The sequence below is a fragment of the Fukomys damarensis genome, unplaced genomic scaffold (genome assembly GCF_012274545.1).
Source record: "Fukomys damarensis isolate Sample0158 unplaced genomic scaffold, DMR_v1.0_HiC HiC_scaffold_38, whole genome shotgun sequence".
In the NCBI taxonomy this organism is placed as follows: Eukaryota; Metazoa; Chordata; class Mammalia; order Rodentia; family Bathyergidae; genus Fukomys; species Fukomys damarensis.
The window spans coordinates 21,741,548-21,765,406 of record NW_022900950.1 but is presented as its reverse complement, the minus strand read 5'-3'; the positions used below and the strand labels follow the sequence as shown (position 1 = coordinate 21,765,406).

Below are 23,859 nucleotides of genomic sequence, written 5' to 3'. Positions count from 1 at the left end.
TGGTATTTCTGCATCCATAGTAACATGGGAACCACTTGCATCCTCCCTTTGCTCACCTTGTCTTAGGAGAGGTACTCATGACATCTGGCAGAGCGGATTGCTGGCTGGATTCCCAACCCGACTAACACGTCCTCACTTTTACTAAGCCTTTTTCTTTTGCCTTTTTATAGTTGAATTTGTCATTGTTTTGTGTATCCTATTATAAATCATGGACCACAGCACATTTATCTGTCATATAATAAATCTGGTTTCATAGCTATTTGTTCCTTATATCTTCTCCATTACTTAGGTCTGTGTTATGTATGATGTAAGCACTGGACATATGTGTTGAAGGCATAATAATTGTGCTTGTGTATTTTATCCCAAATCATTTTTATTTTTGCTAAACAACTTAAGATATGATTTGCACATTTGAAAAGTAATTACTTTTGGTAAATATTTATATTTGATTTATATTCCAAGAGGAAAAAATTTCTATGAATATGTAACGATCCTTTACCTATTTCTATCATCTTTTATATGCATAAGCTATTGATTATTGAAAATGAAGCAAATTTCTGTTACAAATTTATTTATTTATTTATTTTTGGTACTGGGAATTGAACTTGGGACCTTGTGCTTGCAAGGCAGGCACTCGCACCACTGAGCTAAATCTCCAGCCCTACAAATTTAAAAGAGATGTGTGCACAGGTATTTGCCAGAATGATTTAGATTAGCAAAATAATACCTCAGGATCCATGGGTGGATATTTTCTGCCTTTACTTCTTCCAAGGCATTTTGTCTTTCCTCCTTCCAAAAGCTGACACCAAAAGCCCTTTTGGGGATCAAAACTACAAGAGATGAAACGTAAAATAATTATAAATTGGATATAGAATTTTTAGTGATAGGTTTAATTGAATAAAGAAAATACATTTTGTATGTGTAGTTCTTTGATTTAATTCATTTCTGGAGATAGTAAGCTTATTTTAGAGTGGCTAATTGAGATTAAAGACACCATATGTTTTGTATATTTTTAAGTAGTTCCACTCTAATGAAAATAAGACTTGTGAGTCTTCAACCCAATTTTTAGGTTGAAATTATTAAGTTTAATATTTTATTTAGGAAACCATAAAAAAATAAGAAATGGACACCAAGATTACAGTCCATATATAAAGGACTTATAGAACATTTTGTTTTCTCATGGGTATGATTTCCTGATAGATTTCCTTGAAATTATTCAATAGCATACTTTAAAGGGGTCAAATATAGATGCATTCCTCTGAAATAAGTATAATTAAAACTTCCAATTTGAAAAAAAGTTTTATATTCATTTTTACAATTCCAACTGTTGCCAGGCATGGCTGTAATCTAGCAGTAAAGAAACTGAGGCAGGAAGATCACCCAGCTTGAGGACATTCTGGGTAACATAGGAAGTTCAATGTCAGCCTGATCTACATAGCAAGACTCTGTCTCAAAAAACAAAACAAAACCAACAACCAATCAAAAAACAAACAACAACAAAACAAAAGAAAAAAAGAAAGTTTACACTTTTTGAAAAGGAAGTCAAAAGTGTAAAGGAAGAATTTATTATACTGATTGCAGACAACACAAGGCACAGGCAACACAAATGGTGAGTGGAGTAGAGAGCACTTAATTTCTTCTGTTGAAGCTAGATAATCCTATTGGATGATTCAGGTCTCCATATTTTTAAAGAAAATTATAATGTTCTTTTGCTCCCTTGGCTGCATGTAGTTACAATAAGAAAGGATGTGTGGCCTAATTATTTTCTTTAAAGTTAAATATATACATTTTTGTTTGGGACTAACAAGAGAGGAAAAATGAAAGAATTAACCAAATAAGAAGGGAAATTTTAAATGTATTGCTGTGAGACTTGCTTTATGCATAAAACATTGAAAAGGTTTGCATTTTTTGTTGTTCAGCAGATGTTTTAGAAGGATGAAGCATAATTGACTAGGATGTAAAGTTAATTAGTTGCACAATATTTTGTTGCCCTGGGCCCATTCCTGTAATACCAGTGCACCTGCAATTTGCCTCTGCACATATGTGGACTCATTTAGGGTGAGGGGGAAATTTTCTTCACAGTTCCCTGCCCAACTTATTATTAGAGACCTGATCCTGGCAGTTCAAGTTGTCCTAGAACATGTTATCAATTAAAATTAAATACATCACTAGTTAAATGGATAAAAGGAAGACAGAGTCATTTCCAACCTGAACTTTTCAATCTGCTCCTTGCCTGTCACAGTCCTTTCTTTAGTTTTTGTTAATTTCCCAGGAGGAAAAACAATTCAGCATGCTGTACCAAATGAGATGGGGAAGTCAGAATAACGGTGCCTCTAAACAGCATTTTCTGCCTCAGAATGAGAATGTTTAACTGCATTAAGGTGGAACACAGCAACAAAGCCAAGATATTTATCCACACCCTGAAAGCAAATCTTTTATTCTCAGTAGTACGGAGGTTTCAGAGTGGACTGCAGTCTCCCCTAACCCCCCATGGTAGCTTTTACAATGCAGAACTTTGGACAATCAAGAGGAAGGAGAGCCATCTAGAATAGTGAAATCTAGAATAGTGAAAATTTAAAGATAGGGTTGTCATAACCTTGAATACACATTATATATTGTTCTGCCTTCTTCTATTACATTGACAACTTCTATATACCCTAAGTTTAACAAAGGATATTTGTCTTCTCTAAGTTATATCAACTCATTGTTTTATGGTTTTATTTTAGTATGCATGAAATTGTGAAATTAAGACACAAAGCTGCTATCAAATAACAGACAACTTTAGGGCGTAAGTTAGTTGGTATTTAACTTTTATTACACAGAACATCACTATGGTTATTAATTTTTGTGATACATGAGATGTGTTAAAATCAATGTATTTGTACTTGTTTGTGAGCTCTCCTTCAACAGAATGATTTTATAGGTTTATTGAGCCATAAGCAACTATTTGTAGTCAACAGGACAGAATGATTTTCTAAACTACAGCTGAGAGTTGGGGTAGGCGTGTCCATATCAAAGCTATTATAGCAAAACTCATTAGAGGAAGCATTGTCTGCTTGTATGCCTTGTGTTGTTATTTTCATGTTTAGGTAAAAACTTCATTAGGGTTGTTTTAGTGGATAGGAAACAACCCAATCTTATTACTGCTTTTCCTTTCCCTTCATTACCCCCTCTAAATGTCTAATTGCTGAGCCTGATCTGCTGTGAACTGGGAAATTATATAATAGGCTTGTTAGAATTTTGTCTGAAATTTAATGGGCATATATCAGGCCTTTTGAGAGAGTCTTTTATGAATAAAATGTATGCCTTTTTGAAGTTTGTTTTAGGTGCTTGCAGGTTTTATTTTTTGTTATTTTCCTTCCTTCTTTACACTTTTCCCTCATCTATTTTGTTTTGTTTTGTTTTTTGTTTTTTGAGACAGGGTCTCACTACATAGTTGAGGCTGACCTGTAACTCACTATGTAGCCCAGTCTGGTCTCAAACTCACAGTGATCCTCCTGCCTCAGCCTACCGAGTGCTGGGATTACAGGTGTGCACCACCATGCCCAGCTTTCCCTCATCTTCAATTGTCTGGATATATAGTTTTATTTTCCCAAGACGACTGCAGCAATATCTCCTAACCCTCATCCTCTTGTGTAGGATGATTCTCATTTCCTGCCCTTGGATTTGGACTGGCTTAAGTGACTGCTGTAACCAATGGAAGGCAGTGTAAACAATGCCATGTAACTTGTAGGTCTAGGTCAAAGACTATGATTCTCTGGGACTACAGGCTCCCTTGGCATAGCACTCCGTTTTGGAACATAGCCATTACACTATGAGAAAGCCTGGTATCATATGGCAGAGGAAACATGGAGAGGAAACTCCTTTGATTAAGGAGCCAAATATCTAAGTAAAGAAACTTCCAGATGATTTCAGTCAATAGTCATTTGAATCATACTCAGAAAATCAGGTCTTCCCAGCTGTGGCCTTACATGAGCAAAGGAAGCCTTCCTTGCTGTACCCTAATTTCTGCACTACATAATGCATGAACATAGCACAATGGTTGTCATCGTACTCTGGTAGATTTGGCATATGTGAACAATACAACAGTAGAATATTGGAAAGTATATGTTATTCCATTTGATTATAGATAATTTATAAATATAGAGTAAGCATTGAATGTACTTCTTTCCTCATTATTCCCCAAATGCTGATCACTTTCAGAGGGAATGATGGTCATGGGTACTTAATTTCTAACTTATAAATTACTAAAAGAAAGAGACTGTGTCTTTTTCACCTTTGTAACTTCAATTTCTAGGATACTTTCTGTACAAACAAGTGTGCAGAAAATTTAGTTAACCAAATTGATAATGGAAAAAAGCTGACAAATAGGAGACCTTACCCTAAGATAATATATCTGTGATATTTTAAAAGATAAAGCGTTTCTCATATTCAAAGGGGAGACACTACATGAATAATGATATTTCTTCGCTTTTGAGTAGCAAAATGATATATAAATTCACAGCTAGTATTAATGATGTTATACGCACACCTACCAGTGATAATTTATGATGGCAAATAATGGAAAAGAAGCGAAGCATGAGAATAGACTCACGTTAGTGCTTCAGAGTAATTATAATGAGGTGTAACTCCCAGAAACTTCTGGACTTCATCCATCACAGTAGCTGGGTCAGATCTCAGCTGCTGTCCATCAATAATTAGCAACTGCAAAGTCAAAAATAGTCACCTTATGAAAACCAAAACGAAATTGAATGAACTGAGCTGCCTCCCTTGACCTGGTATGGCATTAAATTAATTCAGTTTGAACAGGAAGAAAATGCACACTACTTAGAACACAGTTGTTTACGATTCTTGCATCCTTCCATATCAAAGATAATTAAGGTTCACCATAGGCAACTGTTTGTGTCTGTGTGCATTATTAAGTTAAAGCCCCGAACTTCTTTTTCTCTAAATTAGAAATAAAGATGGACTCTCTCTTGATTTTTCCATCTGTAGTGTGATTAGATAACTATCCAGCCTACCAAATCCCCTGAGCTAACCTTTGAGACAGGGACTTAGAAATAATGGCCATTCAGATGATGATCCATCTGTTCTCCCAAACCATAACAAGAGATAGGGGAAAATGTTGGTTCCTGACCTTATGACCTTGGTTCATTACCTTAGAATATCAGATTTGCCTGAGGGATGTTTAATAAAGAAGTCAATGCTGAAGTCCACTTGCTGAGGCTTTAATGTCTCTTGAATGATAATGAACACTTATCTTTCCTGAAATCTTTTTTTCTGGTTCTATCCCCTGTTACAGCACTTCTCACCATAGCAGACTAGTACATGAGCTCTTTCCATCCTTAGAGCGGTTCCACAACACAGACAGCAAGCGGGTGTCTGCACCTTGCACCTTGCGTGGTGCTGCGTACTTTGCCCAAGGAACTGTTCTCCTAGTCATTGATAACTGCAGCCAAAATTCATGTGACAGTTCTTTTCAGAGAAAGTCTCACTTTAAGGCCAGCTACTAGTATAAAGAAGATCCCAAGAATGTGCTTCAAAGCCATTTAACACTACTTTAATAAAAATGAAATTAAGGCAGGCATGGTGGTGCTCCCCTGTAATCCCAATGCTCAGATACTGAAGTAGGAGGATCCTAAATTTGAGCCAAGCCTAGGCAAGTTAGTGACTTAGTGAGACTCTGTATCAAAATAAAACGGATTGGGGATGTAGTGGAGTGTGAAGGGTCTAGGTTCAACCTCCAGTATGAAAATAATTAGTGGAATTAAAAGTGTAAAAATCCATATTTCTTCTTTCATTATCATTGTCTCTGATGATAAATTGCTATCTGTGAAAATGCTGATTCACATTTTCTGTTTGTCAGCAAGACACGATCGATCATGATGTAACAAACAGTAAACGATAATTTCAGGGCATTACCTGAGAAGTAGAAAAATAGTTTAGCCATCTTTCAATATGGGTTGCATACCATCCCGGTACAAGGCATCTCCTCTGCAAAGTTTTTAAGTCAGATGGGGCCCAATGTCCTGTTGTAATAACTTCATAGAAATTAAACCTCAAGGCAGCTGGATCTTCATGTGATCTCTGGTGCTGCAAACAAGAATATCAACTGTAAAGTTGTCATTTGAAATATTTGTGGAGGTATGTGTCTACTTCACAAAATAATGTTAAAAATTAATTGCTCTTAAAAGACAATAAATCATTTAATAAAAACCACGTGTGTTTCAAACGAGCATTGATGCAATGCTCTAACTTTTTTAGGTAAATATTTTAAAGCCTTCTGTATATATCCAGGGATATGAAGATAAGACTGTGATTGGGCTGGGGATTTAGCTCGTGGTGCTACCGCCTACCTCACAAGCACAAGGTTCCGAGTTCGACCCCCAATACCAAAAAACAAATAAAGATTGTGATGATATTTATAGCTAAAATGTTTAGGTTTAAAGCAGAGACAGAATGAAAGATCATTCTTCATGTGTCTGTCTACCAGTGAAATAATGTCAAGGAGCAGACAAATCAAGCTGGATGAAAAAAGATTTAGATAGGCAGGAGTGTGTTTATGAATTACTTGTTTCATTACAACTCCTACAAGGTCCCGACACTTCCTAAATTTCTCCATATAGCAGATGCTTAGGTATGAGAAAGCAGATGTCTTTCCTAATGCTTGTTTAGCTGTCATGTTCATGTTGCTGTTGCCCATGATCCTTTTGTTTTTCAACTAATGCTGCTAATTTCCAAATATAGCTTCTTTGCTAATTTCAGTACCAGTTATTTCAAGTCTTTCATACCAAGCCATCATTGGTCAAGCAGAAGAGAGCCCAACTCAATGAGAGATGAATTTAACATCAATGAAATTTAACAAGCATTTATTAGGCATCTTTCTAGAGCAAAGAGCAGAAATAGATTGTAGAGATTAAAAGGAATAAGAATGACACACTCATTGTCTTCAAAGAAATCAAATCCAGTGTGAAAGAGGCCAGAGTAATAGAATGTAACAAAGTCATATATTTGAATAGCGGTATAACTTTTCTATTTATGGCAACCATGCTAATGAAAGATTAGTTCTGACTGACACATGAAAGGACCTTTTACAGTGGCCAAAGTTATTGAGCTAAAATGTCATGAGAGAGATTTTGATAATTAGGAAAGAGCAAACAAATGCTGAAACTCAGCAAACCTTAGTATATTAGATAAGTCTGAGTGAGGACGCATGAAGTATGTGAGGTTAAATGGATTGGTATCATGTGATATCTAAAATATGAAGGAAATTTAGTGAAGAGTAAGGATGGAAAATATACTGGCACCTGATCCTATTGTATAATAATAGGCTGGGTGTGATAACTAGAAACAACATAAAGACAAAAAAAAACAAAAAACAAAAACAGTGATTCAAGCAATGGTGAATGGTTAAAGAGTAACTGGTAGTGGTAGGTTGGTGGGAATAATAAAAGTCTTCTCATTATTGTACATTTATTGACTTTGCTGAATATATAGATTGCAAAATATACTGACTTATGCTAAATATATACACATATTTAATTCACTTAATAAAATGTATTGAATTACATAACTTAAATAAGAATGATAAACACACTATGTGCATACACTATAAATAATGATTAAAAGCAGTGAAAATATGGACCTGTAGTTAATCGGTTCTACAGTGACTTATATCAGTTTAGCACCAACTTTTCTTTATTTTGCTGAACCTAAGAAGATTAGCATAAAAATATGACCAGGAAGTCACAAAGGGACATATTTTGTGGGAAAAATAGCACTTTAGTTCCTCTGCGAGGTCCATTATAAAAATGTGGGGTAGAAATTACAGTGGCAGGTGACATTCGTAGGAGTTTCTGAATTACACCTGCTGAGTTTTGGATTTATGGTATTTACTGAATGGACAGGACTAGCTAAGTAATAGGCTACATTATTTTGAAATGTGGAGCACTTTGGGGCCCTCTTCTCAGCAGTATGGCAATAAAAAGTACTATCAGAAAAATAATTCCCTTTAAACCTGTATTTTCAAATAATTCAATTGAAAAATTAAGCACAGAGAAGTACTTGCCTCATATAGATTTTATTTTATTTAAATTATTTAATATACATGAAAATCAGATTTATTTTAATCTACTCTAAATAGTGATAATGCTTTCTGCTAGAAAAATCTTCAACATTTGCTCCAAATATTTGAATTCAAACCTTTTAATTAAGGTGTAACACCTTAATGATTCTGGCATCTTTAAAAAATAAATTTACCCTAGCCTGATGTGGTGGCGCAAGCCTGTAATCCCAGCACTCAGGAGGCTGAGGCAGGGGGATCACTGCAAATTTGAGACCAGCCTGGGGGCTACATAGTGAGTTCCAGGTCTCAACTACATAGTGAGACCCTGTCTCACCCCCACCACAAAAAATTACCTTGCTTTGCAACATGAGTTTTTGTAAAGAGAGAAAAACATATTTTTTGTATCTTGTGGAAAATACTGATTCATGCATGCTGATCAATGAATCTTGTTTCCATCCAAGTATTGCATTGGGATAGCCAACTACTTTAATCCCAATTTGCAGTGTCATATTTTTATCCACCAGTAATGCATATTTATTGAAGACATTTTGAAAAGTAAAGAAATAGAAAGAAGGCAAATTAAAAATTTTTTATATTCCTAAAATTCTGTTTTAGTCTTTTATTTATTTTGCAATTGCATTAAGTGCACACACATACAAAATGCACTTATGTATTTGGGATTTTTGTATACATGCACTATTATCACCATAATCCATGATCACCTATTTTAATTAGGCTATTACTGCTATAAGCAATTTTATGTTTCTATGGTCGGATTCATTCCACTCATTACAATGATTTCAACCCACTTCCCCTTTTCTATTTTCAAAATGCTACCCCCTAAACAATTGGTCTCTTTTTTTTTTAATCAGGTTAAATCATTTCATATGTCTCTGAGGACAGACCATCATAGTCACCTTGATTTCTCTATGTCAGGTCTCTAGGTTTACCAGCATTTACATCCATCCTGTCTCCTATTCCTCAAATTTTAACCCAGGGCTTCTTAGGCAGATGATCACTAGTAGGATCTAGTAAAATGTATGAATTTGGATCACCAAAAGATGACTTCTTTATTTTTAGTAACCTCTATATGGAATTCAGCTTTTCCTTTAATTGTGAATGTGGACAATAAACACAATAATTCATGAATCTTTGATTTTGCTGCCATTAACAGTTTTTTTAATCACATGATGGTTTTCTTAGATATATAATAATGTTAAAATTCTAATAGCATAAAACTTGCCTTTAGAATTTGTCATTTAATGGTTTAATGAATACAAATATCACTAGTTTAAAAATATTCTGATAATTATGTTTTACTAAGTTGTGTTGTTCTCAATTCTATGCATCTAATTTTGTTTTATGATATATTTCTGTTTCTTCAACTATTTACTGTAGCCATCCTTTTCTGGAACTTCACAGGGTTGATTGGTCACTTTCTTTCCTGAGCCTTTAATTTTTCTTTTTCTTTGGAATTACTTCATTTTAATTCAAATTATCACTACTACTCAAATTTACCTTGAACTCACTTTAACTCCTATATAATAAGCCTATGTCTTTCTTTTTTCCTCCTCCAAAAATCACACTTTTGGAGTCTTTTGCAAAGACTGCTACTATTCCTTTCTCTCTGTACTTGATTCTCAGCCAGATCCACCTGGCTCTGTGGTGAGGCCTTCTTTGTCTTTCAATCTAATGAGAATAACTCAGGTTTTGTTTTGCTTGATTGTCTGATGTCTTGGGATCTCTTGCACCATCCTGGACTGCATTTATCCTCCTCTTGGAGACAGTGTCACCACGAGCCTGGATTTTTTTCTACTCTGGCTGTATTTGTTGGTCTCTCTTGCTGCCTTGTTCTCTTCTGCACTTTTCATCTCTAAACTTTCTCCTTAAGTGATTTCAATAGGTGTGTGACTATGGCTTCGTGTTTCCAAATTTCACAAATTTCTGTTTCCAGCTCAGATGTCATACCAAACTGCCAGCTAACTCTGCTGTTCCTTCCTGTTAAGGTAGAGATCTATGAGACATGGCTGTTATTTCTGAAGCCTTCCATTTCTCACCACACCTGAGACCTCTTGTGTCCTTTTCCAGTGCTTCTTGTTGCGTGGGAACTGACCATTACCCAATTGCCTAGGTTGGAAGGAAACTTGATTACTCTTGATATTTCCTCACCAACTTCTATTTATTTCTATCCCTAAACACTCCCCCTTTTATTTCCTTCAGTTCCTACTTAGTCTCTGACTAGGGGATCTCCATTTCTCAGCAGGGCTACTACACTGGCCTTTGCTTTGACTTTACTTTTACTTTGACAAATGAGTGGTCAATTGTCCTACTGCTATCCTTTCTTCAAATAGCAAATAATATACACGCATTCCTCCTTTAATGACTGGATTTCTGCCACTAGGTAATTAAATGAATGAGTCACTAAGTGAGGAATTGTAAATACACGTACATTACAATATTTAGAACAAAGAAATGGTCAAAGGAATTTCTAACTTGATTACTTTACTTTTATTTGTATAATTCTTACATGTTGTACCATAATGTTTAACATTGCATAAAATCACAGAATTGTACTATAAATCAAGCAAAAATTACAGTACTGTATAAACAAAGTGTACTGTACCAAAAAAGACATTGAGGCTATATCAACAAGATATACTGAACTGCACAAAAAAAAAAGACGGATCAAAAGTCTGAGTGATAGCTTATAAGTCCAAACAGTGTGCCTCAGTTCTAAGTCCACAAAGTTGTTAAACAGGTAGATCATCAAATGAGGAAAATCTGTAGTGCTTAAAAGAAAATCAGGTCATCACACTAGTTACCATTTTTAAAGGCTTTTCTATTGCTCAAAAACTGAATGTAAATGAGCTCACCTCTGAGATTCCAGCTTACTCCGGAAAGAATGACTATCATCAGGAAATCAAATAATAACAAATGCTAGAGAAGCTGTGGGGAAAGAACCCTTCTACATTTTTTGGGGGAATATAAACTAGTACAACCATTATGGAGATCAGTATGGGGATTTCTAAAAAAAAAACCCTAAAAATAGAAATTCCATTTGAGCCAGCTATTCTTCCACTAGGCAGGCACCTTTCCCAAAGTAATAAAGACATCATATTACAGTCCAGGCACACCCATGTGTACAGCAGCACAATTCATAATAGCTAAATCTTGGAAGCAGCCTACATCAATCAGCTGATGAATGGACAGAGAAAATGTGCTACTTATACACAACAGAGCACTACTTCGCTCTAAAGGAGGATACATTTGAGTCATTTATAAGAGAATGGATTTACCTTGAATCCATAATGTTAAGCCATTTACCATTTGCATATTAACGATACCTTCCTTAGATGCTAACTTTTACTTTTGTTTAATTTTTATAGGCCAATATTTTACATGCTTATAATTGGTAATGAAATATATTAATTCTTTGATGCATGTCTTTTTTCTGTGTTATGATTGAAAATCCTTGTCCAATTTGGTATGAGTTAAGTATTCAACTTTTCTTATGCATTGTTTTGCTTTAGTTTAGATATTTTCCACTTGATCCTTCAATATGTCTGGGCTTTATTTTGATGATTTACCATCACCTACTTTCAAGCTACCACTGAATTCTTTTAGCAGTATTTTCCCATTCTCATACCTGATACCATGAATAAGCTCTGTCTGAAGGGTCGATGAGGATGGTGATGATCTTGGCTTTGGGGACGAGAGATGCAGCTCGCTTGGGGGCATCTTCTGAATGGAAGTAATTAGCACTCTTCTCAAATAGGAAATCATTTGTAATGTTGGATGGAGTAGGGAAAAAGTTCATATACCTGAAGGCAGAGAGAAATAATTAACCTGAGATATTTTTTATCACCATTTTCTGATAAGAAGTAGTTTAAATATATTTACATTCATTTATACCGGTTTGTAATTACTTTGCTTTAAAGCAGTTCAAATAGTGGATATTCTATGTATTTTAAATGTGATAAAAACCCAAATATTATTGTTCTAATGAGTCATTTTGAGCACAGAAAGGAGTGAGATGAAATAACTAGGCTGATAAGGAACAAACAGATAATACTATAGATTTGAACCAATATTCTGTGCTACTGAAAGCCAAATCCAGAAATATTGTTTACTCTTGGCAAACAAAAATTATATCATCTTGCTTAACTGATATTTTAAAATAGAAATATGTTTGCAAATTTGAATGAAGAAATTCTTAAGGTAAGATTAAAGTTCACAAGACAGGAAGATGTGTAAGTCAAAATAGCTATAAAATACTAAACAGATTAAGGAATAGTTGTTCTCCTTTTTGACTTCTGCATAATTTGTGGTATGTGTAGCCATGTGTGCACATTATAGTCTAGCTAGAGTGATTAAGCAGATATTTCCTGCCAGCTGATCCTGTGGTGCCTCGGTAGGTTTACTCCTCCATATGCCGTCGGAACATTGTTCTGCATGTAGATTATGGAATCGGTATGTTCTGAGGTTAATTCAGTACAAGGCTTTAATTATGGGTGTAACCCTCCTTACAGCTCGTCACTTCTCTAACCCTCAAATGTTCTAGTAATAAATAATGAGAGCAATGAAGAATTCATATAAGACTCTTATTTTCCTCTTTGACATTTGTTATTATGTTTCCCAAATGTGGAGTGCTGAAGAATCTCATCTATATTCCTGCTTAGCAATCCGTGTTCCATTTGAGCTCACAGATAAGAGAAAATTACTGCTCTGTCTTTTATAGCTTGTGTGCAGTTCCAAAACTCCTTCAGACTTCGGAGAGTACTGTAGGGTAGTAATACTCTAGATGTAGAGTGGACGCATCTACTCATGACTGAGAGATAGATCTGCTTACTGGGATTGCCCTTACCTGACTCTGGTGCTAGCTGTTTATAAAAAGAATAGGTCTTTCATGGAGAACAGATATACGTGATAGAGACACACAAAGTTACCACAAATGTGCATACTGGGGAACTTTTCCTCATGTGAGATTTGTTTTATATATCAGGGAACTACAATTAAAATCAGGACCATATTTTTATGGCAAACTGGGAAATAGATTTAAAAAATCACCAGGGTCATGATCATGTCTAATATAAAATTTATTCAATTTTAGCTCATAGAAAATATTGTGACTTTAAAGTTTTCATAATTTACCAAGTGCTAATTAACATTTCTTCCATGTGGGTGTGTGACTAGAATTGATATAGTTTTGGAAATGGTCTGCTGTTATTTGCATGACAAACGTCAGCCTACATGGCAACACAATACACACTGTTTATGTGGTTAATGAAGATACATGTCTCACAGTATGAAATAAGCAGTGCACTGATTTATTTGTTTCCTCAAACATCACTGTGAAGACAAATTATGTGTTTAATAAAAAAATTAGGCATTGTAAAATAACAATGTGTTTAAGAATTTTAAATATTCTTATGAATAATTCTGATGAAAAATATCCCATAATGTTCTTTATTCAATCATATTAACTTCCCAGAAAAATGTTATCATTATTGCACTATCCAAATCAAATTATAAGCAACGCTGATTAAACACATCATCATTATAAATTAACTTCTAATTCACTGTGGTAGAGTAGAGCATAACAAAATTATACTGTAATTATGCAGATGCCATACATCTATAATTGCTGAGTAGTGGGAGAGCACGTGTTAATAATAGAGTTTATTTTTTGTTATTTTTTCTTACCAGTCAATTCCTTTGTGATAGTTGTTGCCATTAAAGAATTGAACTTCTTCAAATGTTTTGGGGCTGGGAAGATTGCTGATGATGGAAGGGTGCATGAGAAGAAATAAGTAAAGTGCAGTTGTTCCTATTACACAAAAAGAAGGTAAAGGTTATATGATAATAAAGGATGAGATAAAATATTATATTTTTGCTCAAAAAGCAATATTGAGAAGACAGTGTTTTCAATGTCAAACCATTTTTTTTTAGCATCCACTAGGTACATTTCATGTGGTAAAAATCCAATTATTCTTGTACTTGTCTCTGTGGCTCTATTTACCTAAGTATCAGATTTAATATTAGTATGTTGCCAAGGTATAGCAGATCTAGTTAGGGCAGAACTTCCATAATGATATGATTCAGTTTCTCTTCTGGAGTCAAGTGACCGGCTAAAGCTTGAAGGTTGGAGGACCTACATGTGTTACCTTCAATAAACTGAAAGTCTCCTTCTAGAATTGGGTCAAGTAAAGTGGTAATAAAAGATTATTTGAACATGGTGTGAGTAGCTGAAGGAAAAAAAAAGTAATAATGGATGTAGACATATGAAAACAACTAGAATGAGTGGCTCCTATTTTAACAGTGTGGCAAAAACTACTAAATGCCATAATGAGTGTTATTTACTAACTCAAAAAAAACTTTTAGGAAAATAAAAATTATAGAATCACATCATACAAACTTAAGTTTTGAAAACATGGAAAAGAACTACTTAAGAACTTCTTAAGAACCGAATTAGTCCAGCCAAAAATCATTTCAACTATGCTGGAAAATACAGGTGTAAAAGTTACCAAGGATAAGTGGAGTTAAAGAATCAATCTGATTTGCTCTTGAAATAGTAAGAGCTCAAAAAGTAGAAATGGGGGGGAACAAGCATTTTTCAGAGAGAGGAAATGAATTAGAGACAGGGTAGTAGCTGGAAGGGAACATGGAATCCAGAGAGTTTTTTTTTTTTAATTAATGCTTTTTTGTTTGAGCTGAGAGTTCCATAAAAGTATTTAAATTACGACAAGAATGCAGAGGGTCAAGGAGGGGTTTGGGACTACAAAAAAGTTGAGAAAATTGATAGTTCAATATTCTTGAAGTATTGGATACAGAGGGATCCATGGCACAGACAAAAGAATATTTTAGAATTACTTCTGAATATCCATTAATAGGTATTATACAACTTCACTCAGAAGTATGAAGAAATGTTTAATCACACTGATGCTAGTGGAATTATACCTAATTCTCTCCTGGGATACAGATAGGCAAAGCTTTTATGTTCTGACCCTTACACATCCATGCTGCTGGGAGCTGGAGGGCAGCAGGAGTCCTTCAACAGGGAGGAGAGAAAAAACACTTCCAACCAGGGACAACTGACATGTGGCTTCATAGTCATACCATCAGCCACAAATATCAAGACGTATTACCTCAAAGTGCATATATATTTATTATAAACTGTGTTTTCATGATTTTATCCAATTACTTTAATATGAGAAAAAGTCTTCAGACTTTGTTCTATTCTAAGAGAAACCTTTTTTTTTCCCTCATTGAGTTTATTGGTACATTTTAGGTATACAGTACAGTTACATTCACCATTGGGATCTTGCGCCTTTACATCTTTTAAATACAATCAGCTTCTCTTTAGTTTTCTGTACCAAAGAAAGCCAGCCAAATCATGAGAAGATAATACTGATAATGGAAACACTGACTTTCTGGAAGTTTTAAGACTAATGAATGATGCTTTGAGAATTATTGTGGCAAATTTAACCCTGTAGAAAACTCTCTTTTGCACGAGTAATAGTGAACTTTGACTCTGAGTGATGAAGGACGCAGAGCTGTTGGAAAGAACACAGGAAGACCATGGTTAAACTGAGTGCTCTAGGTGCAGAGCAGCCATCAGGTCTGCACATTTGTCTCCTCTTTGCTCTCATTCAGTGATTCATTTGCGCCAACAAGAATCCTTCTAAGATTCAGCAATGTTCTACCCTTCCCACTTCACAGCGATCAAGAGAACAGCAGGTTGAGGAGCCCTTTTGCATATCATGTTTACTAAAAAGAATGCATGCACAATGTTTAAGTTGTTGAGCGGCAGCTACATTTAACACCAGATTGTTAGCATTTATCCGTGACACCCTCCAGGGAATTTACAGTTGGTGGCAGTAAAGCTGAAAGCTTTTCCAACTAAAGAAATACGAGAAATAAAATATAACTTCAGATGTCTATGACTGAATTTAAAAATTATTACAATTATTTCATATTAGAATATTTTTGTGACACATAAAATATTAGCATCCAACTTCTTGTTTTTAGCTTGTTTTCTTATTTGTCTTGGGAAAGCCGAAATCAGCTAAGAGCTTTATCATTGCCATACTGATAGGTCAAATATTAAAATCTCAAGATATAATATATTATCTCATAAGTACAAACAACAAGGAGGGAAAACAGATTCATAGTTACTAACCTGCAATTTCCTAGCAGAACTAAGAAGCAATAATGTTCAATGACAAATGATAGAAGATATGTCTTTAAAATTTTCACATAATTTTACAACATGGGAATGTTCTATTTTTCTAGCATTCATTCTAAAGTTAGCACTCCTGTAAGGGAGTAGGTAGAAAATTAATGCTTATTTTAAACAACAACAATAAAAAGAGATATAACTGAAAATATGTGTTGCTTTTGTTCCCTCCCTGCACATGTGTTAATTTTCTATTGTAGTACAATTTATATTTCTTGTAGAAGAAGAGATCTCAACACCAATATCTAATAGCCTGGAAATTTTGCCCCAACCTTTAAAATGATCTACTTGTTGTACTACTGATATCTTCTTTGGGGCCAAGCTTATTTACTGCTCTGTACTCTCTGATGAAAAGACTTTTAGTCAAAGTAGTGAATTCAAAGTACAGAAACTCAGTAAAAATTTTAATTAATCAAGACATGAGCAAAGTGTATAAAACTGTCATGTACTGAAGAAAGTATAAAATATTCTAATAGAAATTGTCATCTCTGATGAAGTACCTTTCCTTTATTCTTACACAGATGTCCTTTCAGTGCATGAGACAATATGGAGGAAAAAATATCTGTTGATCTTTAGATGTATCAAAAAAATAAGTCTAATCCATAGTCATACTCAGTGATTATTGTTTTAACACAGACACACACACACACTCACAAAAATATGTAAAAGTAATCATGGTAGTGGCACTGAACAAAAATGAGCTGATGTGCATTTATATCTGTCCAAAGCACTTTTCTAGTTCATTAGAAAAAACTGCCAAAACCAAAAATTGAAATTCAGCTGGAACAATTGTGACAAACATAACATTTAAAAAAATTTAGCATATTGTCTAGATTTAAAATGTTCTCCCCAAGTCTCTTGTGTTTGGATTGTGATTGGATTACTGGGTGCTGTATCTGTCAGTGGATTCACCCATTGAGGAGTTCAATAGCTGAATGTGCTGTTGGAAGTGGGGCCTGGTTGGAGGTGGATTACTGGGCTGTGACTTAGAAGGGAGAATTCTTGATCCTGGCTCTTATCTTCACTCTCTGCTTCATGGCTGCCAAGGGTTGAGCATGTGTTCTTCTGTCATGACCCTTTGCCATCCTGTTTTTCCCTTGGAACCAGAGCTTGACCCTAGACTTAAACCATCAGCAAAATAAACTTCTTCTAAGTTATAGGTGCCCTGTATTGTATTACAGTAAAGGGAAATTGACTAAGAGAAGGTATGGGTTGAAAAGGTTTAAAACCTATCATTAAAGCATAATCAATTGTTAAGTCCAATCGATGGCAAAACTAAGGTCCTCTTGGGGTTTGTGACATAAAGATGCTTAATGGGGAAGAGAAGTTTAATAATGAACTTGCATGGATGCCTAATTTCATGACAAAAAACCTAATCCAATAATTCCATACAAAATGTGCTACATAATAGGAAAAAAAAAAGCACAGTTCACTATCCTTACCTGTTTTTTGTGGCCCAATTACAAGGAATTTTGGTAAGTGGTCACAGGTTTTCTCCCTGGACCAGATGTCTTTATGTCTTTTATCATCACATGGATTCTGCAAGAAGGAAGAATAACAGATCTTACTATGTGTTGAATGGTTTTCTTTATTCTTTAACAAATTTTCAAGACAAAATCAAGCTCTTGGCTGATCCCCTGGAGCCAGAAGTTAGACCCTTTTCTGGTTCTCTGATTTCTAAATCCTTTCCTTAATGAAGTGTTAGGCACCTTTCCTGACCTCCAGGGTGCAGTTCCATGTGGGATCAATCCTACTGTCACCTCTCCTATGGGGTGATCAACTAAGCCCTGAGTTACTGCTCTCTTTGTGGGTTTAGGTGTTATATCTGTAGATCAGAGGTCTTAACTTAGCCTAGTCTGACCACAGTTTCATAGTTTGATTTCAATTCTAATGTTTTCTGCATCGAAACATCTAAAGATCAGAGGCCAAATATTTCATTATTCTCTATTCAGTGAGAGTTTCTCTGATGAATATGTCTTAAAAATAATTCTTGATGAATAAGTTGTTTGTAGTTTTGACTCTTTTGACCATTTTGCCAAATATAGGTGCTAAAAAATCAGGCTTCTCAATATTTCTCTACAGTACAAAATGCAAATTTATAAAAATAGAAAATCTATCAAGAAATGTTTTTCATACTTCAAGTTCTACTGTTCAATTAAAGAAGCCAAAAAATAAACCTTCTATTTACATTACTTATTTTTTAACCTCCTCCATTACTGTATTCAAATTTTGTTTTACAAAGAAGAGATAAAAGGCACTAGAAGTAACCATTATTAAAATATTTCTCTCAAAATATTATTGCTATCATATTATTATCATTTGAGATGTCCTACTATGTTGTGCAACCTAGTATCAAACTCTGGAACTCAACATCCCCTTGCCTCACTCAGCCTCCTGAGTAGCTAGGAATATAAGCACACTCCACTATGCTTAAGATACTATTTTTAAAAAACATGTTTGAGAACAATTATCTTCTCCATATAACATTTAACTTTAAAAAAATAATGTTTTAATACTATAATGCCTATTTGTTGGAGTGACATTTTTACAGACTTAGTGGAACTGGATAATCTTGACATTTTGCAGAATCAAATGTTGCCCTCTTATACTGATGGCACGATGGTAGTTGGACCTGATAAGTAACACAAGACATGTCCTGTGGCTGTCTTGATAAGGCACACACAATTCAGAGGATGGAGGACAATCATTTGAAATTTCAGGAGTCTGCTGCTACCCTGAAGTTCTAGGAGTGCAGACATCTGTAGCACTCTGAGACCTCTTGTCCGTACCAAAGTCTCAGTGAAAGCACCAAGTTTTACTACTAAGAAGAAAGCACCGTGCTTGTTCAGGCCTTTTTGGATGCTGGAAGCAGCATATTACTGCAGTAAAGACTTGTGCTCTGAGATTTACTGAGTGACTCAGAAAAGCAAAGCCAGGGATTAGGTGAAGCTCAGGCAGAAACTACCCTTAAATTGGGTCATACAACCTGGCAGAATTGTTATACTGTAGCATCTTTGCCAAATGGAGTTTCTGGCAAGCCGCCAGGGATCAGGTAAAGCTCAGGTAGAAACCACCCTCACACCTGGGTCATACATCCTGGGAGACCTGTTATACTGTGGCATCTTTGCCAGTGGAGTTTCTGCAAGCCACTGAAGAGAAATCCCACGTATACCCCTAAGGTTATGCAGCATAATGTCACCAGAAGCAGCTGATACAAGCAACAACTTCAGGTATGTGGCTGGGCTCTGGAAGAGAGTGTTTGTGATCATGTGGTCATAACTGGTACAGGCACACCCACCAACTCTTAAAGCCAGATGTGTCTGGCAACAATTCACTGTAAGACAGCAGAGGTACACTTTGTATTCTGGGATTGGTCTTGGACTGATCTTTGCTTATAAGTGGTCTAGGTCCCTATGTCACCTGATACCTTTCTTCCCATGCCTCTTCATCAGCTATTTCTACAGTTTTGTGATAGGTTTCCTATACACTGCTCATAAATAAGGAACACCCAAGCTTGGTTTGTGAATGGGTTGACCCATTTGTTAGTAAAATTTTATGAACCGTACTGCATTATAGTCTAACTTGGAGGTGGGTAGTAGTTCTAAAATGGTGGTTCATGGAAACCTTCTAACTAGTAGAATTTTGGGCATCATACCTAGTCTTTTTGCCCTTCTCTTCCTTTCCCTTCCTTCCTTCCTTCCTTCCTTCCTTCCTTCCTTCCTTCCTTCCTTCCTTCCTCCCTACCTCTCTCTCTCTTTCTCTCTCTCTCTTTCAACAAAGTCTTATTTTGTAGTCTAGCTTGGCCTTGAACTTGCTATGTAGCCCCAAACACATGATCTTTCTACCTTAGTCTCCCAAGTGCTAGGACTACAAATAGGCATATACCACTGTGACTGTTTGTTTGGTAGTCTAGCAGTCAAGTGTAAGGATGTGACAAACTAATCAGTGGCACTGAAAACCATAGGATAGGTTGGTCAGGCAATTTGGAAATGCAAGCTAAGATTAGTGCTACTACTTTATAGGGAAAAGGCATGTGGATAGAGTTATAATAGTTACAAAAATTGTGTTCTTTATTGCACATGAAGGTACACCAGCAGCAAGCAAGTGGAGAAGTGCTAAACAACCACATGGACAGTGAGATTCAACTAGTTCCAGAAACCACTAGGGGTTAGAGTCTTTTCTCACCAACCCCATGCTGATATAAAAAGCTCATTAGTGAAGCAGTCATGGTCACAAAATAGTAACGATGCACGAGCCTCATTTCCTCAATTCTGCTCTAATGAGAGCTGTGGCTAGATGTCTGCCCTGAAAAAAACAGAGATATTTTCTAAGTCCCAGAAATAGTATTATCCTGTCATGTAGTGTAAAACTGATAATAGTAGACACTTCCATCCTGAAAAGCACAGTGATTCATCCAGGTAAGGCATGGCGCATATTGAAAGCATTAGTTCTCTCTCTCCGCCCACACAGTAGTGGTCATCACGGAGTGATGGGCTCACAGCATATCTGAATCATTGGCAAGTTATCTCACATAATATTGCTTCAGATAAAGGGAAGCACTTTCTGGTAAAGGAAGTGTAGAAGTGGGAGTTTGCCCATGCAAGTTACTGGTCACATCAATACAATCTACTATCTAGAAGCTCCGGTGATAGAGAAAAGTCTCAAAATAGAATTGAGGCTCCAACTTGTATATCTAGTGTATTTAATGCACTTTTTAAATTAAAAGCTATCATTTGATACTGTTTCTCCAAAGGATAGTATAGTTAAGTCTAGGCATGAAGGAGTAGATGTAAGAGTAGACCTGCTCACCATCATTCTCAAAGACCCACTTAGAGAATTTGTACTTTTCATCCCACGACATGTGTCTAGGGCTCCTAATTTCTGAGGAGGTGCTCTTCTAACAGGTGCATAGTAAGGGAACCGCTTATCTGAATGATGTAGCTGATGCCTGGGCACTTTGGACTCTTTGCACAAGTAGAACAGCAGATATGGAAATGAGTCACCATCCTTGTAGCTGTAACTGATCTGGGTCATCGTGAGGAAATAGAATAGCTGCTATACAGTAAGAACAGGGAGAATTATGTTTAGCACCTACATAATCAACAAGATTGATTACCTGGCAGCTCTATACTCAGCTTAACTATCAATGAAAAAGGATCTGATCTGATGTTTGCTGAACAGGAACCAGAGCAGAATCTACCACAGGGAGCTCCTTGTTTCACAAATTAAGCTCTCTATATTGAGGTGCAGGCCTTTCTTTTCTGTTGGATACACAATTCCTGGGAAATGTATAAGAAGAGCATTGAAGGTACAAACTACCACTATTGTTACTCTATTTGATCCTCAAACAGTACTTGAGTCAACAGGGAAGCCTTGCAGATCAGCAAAAGCATGAGCCAAGGGTAAGGGAAATCCAGAATCTGGGACACAGTAAGTAAGCACTGGCATTGGCTTTGGAACCAAATGCACCAATATTACAGTTTCCGACAGTGTCTCTCCTGTTAAAAAGCTTCTCCAAGAATTGTGCTCACAGAATAATGAAAAATTTGCCTGGATGGAATGAATATTATAAGAAATCATTGGAGATGAATTAGCAAAAGGAATAGACTGTGGCAATGCGCTTTTCTCTGCTGACATAATCCTCACTTGTGACTAACGCCTTTTCTCTAAACTCATCCCACTTCCAGCCTCTCAGCTGTTCATGGTCTTCAGCAGGGCAGAATGAGAACTGTCCTTGGCCAGCTGAGAGGAACTGCCTGAAAGCCAAGTTACACTCTGCATCCCCTTCCCACTCTGAAAGGCTACTCAACCCGTGACTACCACAGATACGAGAGACCCGCTTACCTCAAGGTGAATCAATTGTCTGTGACTAGGTTGTTCCCTGAAGAGCAAGTCAAGGCTAGATTTTGTTCTGACCTCAGCCAAGCTCAGAGCTTTCACTTTTTTTTTTATATGTTCATTTTCCCTCACTGATTTTTCCTAAAAGCACTTCCTTAATCTACCATTTGCTACTGAATCCGTGTCTCAGACTCTGCTTCTAAATAACACTAACTATGGCAGTGACATTTGCACTCTGAAATTAAAAGATATACTTGATCTAAATGTATTTTCTGTCCTTAGCTCTTATTGGAACAATCACAAAGTACAGTATAAAAAGACTAGCAAAGTATGAAGACAACTACATCATGTTACAATTTACTGTGAAAAAGATTAGGTTATATGTTTTAGATTTTTTAATGAAATTCATCTATAGAAAAATGCCACTAGAGGAATTAACTACAAACCAGTAAACTCAAAGTTTCTTTTTTATTTTATGTAACTGATATTTTATTTGATCATATCTGGTGTCTACATTTTCTAGATTTCTATTTAGTATTCAGTGTTACATCTCCATAGTCCAGCTTTAGCTTTACTCTCTCACTGTGTCAGAAAAGGCTAATGTAGTCTCATGTTCTGGGTTACAATGAAATATCCTCTGTTCTCTTAGCACACAGATTGCCAGCTACAGACGGTATTTCATAATGAACCTAGCTTTCTTAGTGTGGATAAATACCGGTTCCATGGGCAGTGAGCAAAGATGACATGAAGCACTTCTGAAGATAGAACTACTCTTTGTGGTTTCCTTGGTCCCACTGTCTCGGCATGTGCCTGGGACTCAGAGGTGGAAACTGAATGTTGAAGAAGCTGATAGTCTGAAGTGCTGGATGTAGAACAGTAGTATCTACCTCTCCTAGATCGCCTGCCTGCTTTTTTGGATAGTCATATGTGTGAAAATTACACTGCCATCTTATTTATTCCATATGCTTTTTTTTTAATTCCATATGTTTTTGAATGTCATCTCCATAACATTCCCTGTTTGCTACCTCAACATACTTCAAGATACTTGTCTATTGAGAAGTTAAGAAACTTGTCCTAGAATGTGAATCAGTACACTGTTTGCTTCAGTAAGAATTTCTTGCTAGAGGATGAAAACAAAAAAGCAGCAGAAACAACCACTATGCTTAGTGAGACAGTCAACATAGAGTCTAGTGTAAGGTCCTGGACTCATGGAAGAGCAGCAGCATGCAGCTCAATACTGTTTGTGAACCAGTTTGAATAGCACTATTCGGATTCAGCAATTGCTCCAGTTACACTGTATTTGCTGTCATGGAAATATTCAAATCTGCCACAAAATCTGTGAATAATTTATTTTTCTGTGCAGTATTCATAGTTTCTCCCAATTCATAGTCAAATTTTTGCTGGCTCTTCTAACTTAAGCTAATATGTACCATAAGCTTCCCCCTGTTTAATTTAGAGAGACAGCACAGCTCAGTCATTAAGAGCTGGAGCTCAGAAAGAAGGCTGGCTGTGCCTTAAGCAATTTTCCTAAATTTGCTGCAATTTAGTTTCCTTATCTATAAAAGAATGATCGATAGTCTCTACCTCCCATGGTCAAGAGTATTAAGTCAGTTAATACTTTTCAAATGATTAGTCCTGGTGTACATAAGAATGTTGGCTCTTTCTTTCCCTTTGTCGAGATTATTGAGAGAATTGGAGGAGGAGGAGGAGGAGGAGGAGG

At 36.0% G+C, this 23,859-nt stretch overlaps 1 protein-coding gene across 1 annotated transcript in view; it reads right to left on the bottom strand.

Annotated features, from left to right (window-relative positions):
* The window catches only part of LOC104868855 (N-deacetylase and N-sulfotransferase 4), a 286,413-nt gene that overhangs the window by 2,671 nt on the left and 259,883 nt on the right, over window positions 1-23,859 (bottom strand). Inside the window, exons 8-13 of the mRNA XM_010633850.2 lie at window positions 17,744-17,840; window positions 13,769-13,892; window positions 11,712-11,886; window positions 5,923-6,093; window positions 4,595-4,704; window positions 728-830 (exon numbers count right to left, since the gene is read on the bottom strand). Of these exons, the coding sequence (XP_010632152.1) occupies window positions 728-830; window positions 4,595-4,704; window positions 5,923-6,093; window positions 11,712-11,886; window positions 13,769-13,892; window positions 17,744-17,840 (780 nt within the window). The remainder of the gene's footprint in view (window positions 1-727; window positions 831-4,594; window positions 4,705-5,922; window positions 6,094-11,711; window positions 11,887-13,768; window positions 13,893-17,743; window positions 17,841-23,859) is intronic.